The sequence below is a fragment of the Coturnix japonica genome, chromosome 2, assembly GCF_054131305.1.
Source record: "Coturnix japonica strain WE chromosome 2, WE-NBRP24, whole genome shotgun sequence".
Taxonomy (NCBI): domain Eukaryota; kingdom Metazoa; phylum Chordata; class Aves; order Galliformes; family Phasianidae; genus Coturnix; species Coturnix japonica.
The window spans coordinates 73,490,960-73,499,362 of record NC_140664.1 but is presented as its reverse complement, the minus strand read 5'-3'; the positions used below and the strand labels follow the sequence as shown (position 1 = coordinate 73,499,362).

The 8,403-nt window shown below is 39.3% G+C and overlaps 1 protein-coding gene across 1 annotated transcript; it reads right to left on the bottom strand.

Moving 5' to 3' along the window:
* Window positions 1-3,743: 3,743 nt before the first annotated feature.
* On the bottom strand, window positions 3,744-8,236 carry LOC107309584 (uncharacterized). Its single transcript, XM_015854503.3, has 2 exons — window positions 8,086-8,236; window positions 3,744-7,498 (listed from the first exon to the last, which is right to left on the bottom strand). The coding sequence occupies exon 2, from the start codon at window positions 7,471-7,473 to the stop codon at window positions 6,682-6,684; it is 792 nt and encodes a 263-aa protein (XP_015709989.2). The 5' UTR covers window positions 7,474-7,498; window positions 8,086-8,236; the 3' UTR covers window positions 3,744-6,681.
* Window positions 8,237-8,403: the final 167 nt, after the last annotated feature.

Sequence of the window (8,403 nt, the reverse complement as noted above, 5' to 3'; positions counted from 1 at the left end):
AGGGGGGGGGGTTATTTTCTAAGCTTCTATTCCATGTGCCTGCTGTGCAGGCAATGGAAATGCATCCTGCCAGCTACTGATAACCTGGAGGAGGCCAGGAACTCTTCCACCGTTGTGACTCTGGCGTTCTGTTTGAACACCTGAGGTTTTGCAGATATAATGTGGCAAATATGTTCACTTTTCTCATTTTTTCTCAAGTTCATGTAGTAGAAGGAGCAACAAATAAGCTCCATGTCACTCCTTCTAGAAAGTTTTTCTTCAGAATAGAAGAACTGTGCTAAAAACAAATTTTAGATATGACTGGAAGAGAGCTCTCTTATCAGAAGCAAGAAGCTACTAGGATGATGTGAATATCAGCTCCAGTTAATAAGAATGGAGTTTATTTCTGGGGAAATGGTTATGTCTCTTCGCCCCTCCCTGAGTCTCCGGTAAGATTTTCTAATGTATTTCTAAAGGCTGATAGCAGCAAGGCAACCAGCCTCTTTGCAGAGCAGAAAGAAACAGCTAAAAGCTCTGCTATCATCACGATTCTCTACACCTAATTCAATTCTTGTAGGGCATACTATGTAACAAAATAATAGTTCAGTCCAAATGCCCAAGCACTGCAGTTGCTACCTCCATGGATATAGTAATACATTAATTTTGAGCCAAAGTTACTTTGCCAATGCTTTAAGTAGGGGAACTGGAAGAATGGAAAACAGCCCTTATGAAACTTGGTGATTCATCTAAACAAGTTTTGTTTCACAAATGACAAATTTGTACCAGTCTGCAGCTCGATTACCTCAGACAAATCTGCCACGATTTGTAATTATATTATTATTTTAAATTAATCCATCCGTGAATTACAGTTGTCTTTTGTTTATTCACTTGTTTAGACTGGTCTAAAAAAATGAGCAAAGCTTTCAGCCATTTATAATAAAGGCAAAACAACTAAAAGGACCCTTTTTTATCCCATAGTTTGCATTAATGAGTTCATCCCAAAATATATTTGCAATAATATAGGAAATTAAGTTATAAATGTAGGGATGTGCTCCAAGTCACCATGAAAATCTGCATGCAAATGCATAATAATCACAAATCTACATTATTACAATATTAAAAAATACCTACAATTAAATTATCGTGTGGAAATAATCATAATGTTATTGGAAACTCAATTATTGTGGCAACCCTTGTCAAGGAATTAGCAGGCTATGGCAAAGGCAAGTCAGACCTGAATTCATCAAATATATATTATCACAATATTACATGTTCACTTCGATTCCATGCAAAGACAAACATCCTCACTCACTAGTATCTGCTCAATGCATTTGTATTATTCATGAACAACTCTGTGATCTATTATACATACAAAACTGATTGTACGCTGCTTGCCGGAGGCTACAATGCAGAGACACAGAATTAATTTTATTATATACACATGCATGATAATTGTGTAGAATTCAGTCAAATATCAAACTCTGCTCCTGTGCTCCATTATTTTACTTTCCAAAAAGAGGTCTAAGGTCAGCAGCAATTTCTCTGGCGACAGTGAAACTCTTTGTCATTTAGAGTAGAAAGTTCCTGGGTACTAATGAGCCTGGAGCTGTGATGAATGGTCACACATTCCCTTTCCTCTCCAGCCCCCACTAATCAAAGGGAGACTGTAACTTTTATTGAGATTCTCAAGAATTCCTTGCCTCTTTGCACACAGAATTCACTTTGGGCTGCTGACTTAGATACTTCATTTGTAAGAGATGAAGGCAAGACTTATGGCTTCAGAAACTTGACTAAAATTTTGTGAGAAGATGATCAGTACAACTTGAAAAACCTGTTTTCAGATAGATTTTAATTTCTGTAAGAGCTACTGTTATTTCAGTAAACTCTTACAAATGTTTTCATGGGGCCATTTTTTTCTCCTGTGATAAGTTTTCATTAAGAACAAACGACGACTACCTGCCCCTTTCTTCAACAAGGCAAGGAACTCATAGTATGATCCTTATCTGCTTCCAAATCTTTTGCACAAAGGCAAAGATGACTACCATCCAAAAAATTTATAGTTGTTCCGAGATACCATGAATGAGACATATCAATCCCCAAAAGAGCATTCAACAAGGTGCGCCACATCAAAGTACTGGGCTGCATTTTAACATGACTGAAAGCTTGACTTCAACATGTTTCAGATTAGACATATGCCAGGCCAACTGGGACAAGTGGCACATGTGTGAATATCAGCAGCACTAAATATCAAACCCTGAATTTTATTTATTTATTTTTTTAGTTCCCTTCACTGTCATTATCTATCCAATATCTGAACTTTTGGCTATCATACTAATCTGTGCCTGAGGGCTGAAGAAAATTTACTCCTTGCCCAGCACATTCAGAGTAGAGTCCCATTCAAGCATATTTGACATTCACTCTGGCAATACTGCATTGCTTTCAAGAGTCATAAGCCAAACATGCACTCAACAGTGTTTATATTCTAGTCTCACAGATTTCATAGAGAGAAGCTGTAGCAAACACTCTCTAGAATTTCTCTAATTCTGCTCATAGGCCAGGAGTAAACATCCCCATCTTTAAACCCTTCATATATTTATGTCATGGACAGAGTCCATCATTTCATATGGCTAAGAACAACACAGGATGGTCTGGATTTAGTAGTGCATAGCTTTACCCCAAAAATTTACTGTGGTAAAGCCACTACTGTTCTAATTAAGCAACGTGAAAGACACAAAATCTCAGAAAAGAAGTGAGCTGAACATTCACATAGTATGATGTTCCATCACAATAAATAATGGATGAACAAAGTTGGTCTTCTTATCCTGGCTGGCTCATGGCAATCATCAACAGAAACAGCAAAAAGCACAGCTCTGACAAATCTCCAGGGCAGCACCTAAAATGCCAGAGGTGTGGAAGAAAAGACCTCGCATTGAAGATCAACTTAGAAATGCATATTGCCACTAATTCCTTATAAAAGAGGAAGTTCTTAAAAATATCTTTCTTTTGGTAGGCATATGCTACAACTTCTTTAGTGATAGTAATGACTCTGAAGGTGCCAGTATCTTTTGAACATCTCTTTGTTCCATGGTAAGTCCACTTATTTCCTGCCATATCAGGCTAGCTAGGCAATTAGGTGAGCAGCGGGACCTCAAGGCTCGGACAGTGCAATTTCACCTCAGCCTTTGCCGTGGAAGTAGTTAACAAGACACTGGCTCAAAGAGATTTTCCTAGAGATTGTTAGTTTGACAAGCTCTGGCAGGAAGTAATATAATGGGGAGAAAGACCCTACTGAAACTGATTAACTTGTCACCATAACCCAAGACCTGACAGTTTTTTCATACATATATGAAGTGTCAGTGGTTCCAGTTTATTCCTCTGATTAGAACTAAACTCATGTAATTTGGGGTCAGAAATACAGTACTAAGTTGAAGAAATTTAGTTGAACTTCATCCAAACCACCAAACCTCTTAACCATGCAATGAGATGAAAATAGTTGAGAAGATGCATTTTTACTAAAACTGAGATAGTTGCTTTTCCTGGTGTACATGAAAATACCTCCATGGGTTGCTCGTCATTTTCCTGCTTATCTTCAACTGCTGACATACACAGGAGAAAAGCACTGCCGTTAAACCACATTTTCCAAGCTTGTAAAATATGCTTATTTTAAAATCCCATAGCTTTTAATTGATTTGGCCAATCTTAATTATTAGAAGCCACCACACTAGACCCACCAGGTAACCAGCAAACTGTTCCCAAGACAAGTGTTCTTGTTATTTCTTCAGTTAACATTTATTTTGCATGTATCCATAAAATCACTACATGGAATGACTGTGCATACACAGAACAAGTATTGGCTTCATTCTCTTGCCAGGCAGCATTGCTCAAGCACAGACTTCTTGACATTTAATATTCATAGTGCAGAAGCATCTACTGATTCCAATAAGAACCAAGAAACATTACTAGAGATGTCATGCAAAAAAAAAGTCACAGTTCTGCCACAAAGTACTTGCAGCTATACAGGTTGACAAATCAACTATTGCCACACTGTGTACAGAGTAAGAAATATTTTTCAGTGATTTTCTAGTCACCTTTAAAAAGAATTGACACTATAGGTAGCCCTATATAGTAATGGATAGGACATTACTTCAGCAGCTACTGAGGCAAAATAGGTACATCACCTTAACTCTGTGCACATGTATTTTATGTCAGCAGAAAATTCAACATGATAGCATTAGCAAAGCTGAATCTTATTTAGAAGACAAAAAATAAAGTTAGGCCAAAATTATCTGGGAGGAAGAATTAACATCTTTTATTATTTTTTAAATTTTTTATCCTAGTGGAAACAGTTTGGCATTTAATTTCAGAATTCAGTAATTTTGCATTTATTTATTCTTGAGAGATGCACCCCTTTTCCAATATTTCCTTCCCAAAGAGAGACAGCCTAATAGTGGTCCGCTTGTCTCCTTAAATGGAACTCTTACTTTCACTCTTATTAAAGGCAAAAAAAAAAAAAAAAAGAAAGAAAGAGAAAAAAAAGAAAAGAAAAAAAGAAAAAAAAAGAAAAAAAAGTGTTTTTTCTTTTAGGTCAGGAATTGAAAAAAAAGGTTTTAATAATAATAATTTTAGAAAAAAATCAAATCTTTGCATAGTCCTTCCTAGGAGGCATATTAAGACAGAACAGATTACCTCTGAGGTGAGTTAGTGTTCTTTGGTAAATGTGCATTACTGGCTGAGTACAGCTTCCCCAAGGCTGAACAGAGCTGGGTGGGATGAGAGCAGACGAGTAATATCCTCCAGTCACATAGATCCCCAGCTCTATCTATGGCAGCCCACTGACAGCTGCCGGCAACCCAAATCCCCCAAATGAGACAGTATAGGATGCTCCTTCAAATATCTCCTTGATGCCAAGAATGTTTCTATGGTAATTCCGCATACAAAATTACAGGCTTGTGCAGTGTAAGAGGCTGTGCAAGGGCCCAAGGAGATGAATAAGCCTATCTAAGGTTGTGCATACCCAGGGGGCTTCCATTATTTTGGGTGCAAGGAAATAAAAAGATGGAATAATAACAATGTTGTGCTGCACTTCAATTGTTAAATTACTTCAATACCTTGCTCACAGATGTGCGCATGTGAATCTAATCAAGCAACTCCTCTAAGACAGCCAAGATTATTTTGAGAGATTATTCCTGTTTCCACTACAAAAAAAGAAGTGCCAGCCTTTCAGGATTATTTGTATGTAGGTGCATGTGTGTGCACACAAACACAGACACCTTCCCACTATGAGCACACAAAAAAGTCAAGGGGAAAAAAAAATCCCATATATAGAACACTATTCTGAGAAAGATGAGAACAGACTTGCCTCTTCATGCAAAAAAAAAATAAAAATAAAAATAAAGGAATAAAGAAAAAAACCCAAAACAAAACAAAACAAATCCATGCCAAAAACTTGTTTGATTGCTCATCTGCTTAATCTACTTACACAGCTGTAAGAACAACAGGGTAAAAGAAAAGCTGGTATCATCAGAAATGGGTATCTGAAGTAAAAAAAGAAGGGAAAAAAAAGATATTTCTATGCCACTCGAAGTCCCAGCTTTTCAATATCTTCTCAAATAATTTTTGCTTCAGACTCCAAGATAGCACATTCAACAATTCAATTTGCTGTTTGATAATAGGGACCCAGACTGTCTTTTTAATGCATAAAATTTATTTTTCTCTATGTTTGTTTGTTGCTTACTGACATCAGATTTCCTGCAGGCATCCTAACCCAGCGATTGAAGAAACTGCTCTAGGGTTTTCCAGGTATCTAATACACCTGGATAAGAAGTGCTAATTGTCACCAACTTCCATTAAATGACAGCAGTAAGGCACAAAATGTGCTTGATTTGCAGACACTAGTGCCACTGGGAGTTAGCAGCAGATTAATAATTGTGCAGACCTCGAACATTCCCCTGGCACTGACAGTCTGGGCTTCCAACATAATGCCAGATTATGAGGCCTTTGTTTTTAGCTTGCCTTCCTAATAAGGCTCCGGCAATTGCACCGTTTCTCTGTACATGACTTTGACTGTTCTACCTCCCTGAAAGATTTCTGGTCAATATGAATACACTTCTTTTTGTGGGAGGATAGAGGCCACAAACAGGCTATAGCTTTAGCAGTTTTCTGAAAAGCAGGCAGCTGGGTGGAGATCATCAAGCCTGAGTTTAAGTGCTCCTAATATCCTCACTTGTTAGGTTCTTGAAGAGAACTGAGCCCTAATTTCATTCATTCTATTAGCACTAAAAATCTAAGGGAGATGTGTTGTATCACATGCTTAATCACATACTTAGCAGGCAGTAACTCTGGCATCAAGTCACCTTTACTGATCACACCAGACTATGTTCTCAAGTTTTTTTTCATCTTTTTCCCTTTCTTTCTTTTTTTTTTTTTTTCAATTTAATGTCATACATGTGCTTGAAGCCTTAAGTGCACATCAGGCATTACAAGTATATTACACAGATAATTTTATTCCAGCTCCCTGCAGACAAATTCAGGGGCCAAGGTTTTGCCTTCCTCTTTCTTCTTGCTCTGCTGTTGCCATTTCCCCTCTGCTCTCAGCACATGTGGGCATGTTCTCTTGGCTCAGAAGAAACCATCTCAAGGCATGAAAGCTTACTGACGGCTCTAGTGGCATTACAAAGCTCATTTCTGCAAGCAGCAACATGATTATGGAGAAGGAGAGGGCAAGGTTGAACGAATGTGTTTTAACACTTCTTTCTTGGTATTTATGACCATGCCATAGCATTCCTGTAACCTGGCCTGCTGCTGCTCCAGCTGCTTGTGCAAGCTCCTGATCGAACGCAACAGCAGGAGTCTTCGGTACATTGCTAGCTGGAGCCGATACTTCTCCTTTTCCTCCTTTTTCTTATTTTCAAAGGTCTCCATTACTGTTGTGGTCTTCATCCACATGGCTGAGCCCAGACTGCAAGGGCTGCCCTCAATACAGCTCTCCACAGGCTGCGTGCTATCAGCTGGCACGTGGCAGCACCCAAAATTGTTTACCAATAGGGCCACAACTGCCCTGGGTGGCTTACCAACCCCCTCAGGCACCCCAGGGACACATGATGCTTCTGAATCCTGGTCATGGCTACAGTAGATGCCTTCAGAGCATGATGAGGCAAGGCCCCCAGGCTTGGATTTACAGATTGTTGTAGAGCAGGGCAAGCCTCCTGCTGATGCACTGACAGCCATCAGGTGGTGCTTGGCTAAGGCAGAGGTCTTGCTCTGTGCCTGGCTGCCACTGATGACCACTGACGGTCCAGCAAGTGCTTTTGCTTGGGCCACAGCCTTGCTAGAGAGGATAGACAGTCTTTCTGGCACCTCTGAGCTTCTGTTGCCTTCACTAAGGCCAGCACAGCAATCAGGGAATGCCGTTTCAGCATCATGAAATGGGTCTTCATCACAGTTTTTCTGGGTCTCCTCTTCATCTCTTGTTACTGCAGATGTTTCCTCAGCCATTTATTGCATGAACTACAGAAACTTTCTGTGGACAGAGTGGAAGCAAAAGGATTTCATTTCCACATACACACAGGCACAGGCACAGCAGACCTACACAGAGTGACATTTGAAGAAAGAACCTTTCATTGTATTTAACCAATGGACCTATTAATTTTCTAATAAAGCACAACCCTTGGGTCACTTCAGGCCATTTCTTGTGATTTGCATTGGATGTTCTTTGAGACACAACATTAATCCAATAATAATTAAAATGATATACTGTACTATTAACATTCTCAAATCTTTAAAGCAAAGTGATCTATCCCTGCAGCACTGGCTTTGCTGACTAATTAAACAGAATACAGTTGTAAATGGCTATTGTAAGCACTTCTCCCGTTTAAGAACACAGCTCTAGCAAGTGTAGTTCGTAGAGATGGGTGAGTTATCAGGATTGATCTGCCCTAAAGAGGTGGATGTACCGCAAACAGCAGGTTTCATTTAAATGCCCTCTCTGAGATTAATCTGTCTGCTAGCAGTTTGTTTACAAGGTTGCCTTTTTCAATTCCACTAACTCTATCAGCAGAGCAATAATAGTACTATGTAAGCCATAGACAGGAAGAAAAGGATACTTACCGAGGTTAGTGGGGGAAAGAAAAAGAGTTACAGGGCATTGTGTCTGCGCATCATGTTTTCCTGAATATGAGTCAGCAAAAACTGGAACAGAAACATCACTGTGAAGAAGCAGGAGCAGCAACAGCATTACTCTGTTCCACCCAGCAACAACACGGTGAATCCCAATCACTGAGAAGTGAAGGGCTGACTTCACCCCCCCTCACGCCCCCCCCGGCCTTTCCTTATTAAGAGGATATTCCTCCCTAGTGTTGAGCTTTTATGTCATCTTTGAGCACCAAAATGAAAACCTGGATTGGATGACATTATTTTTCAACCACA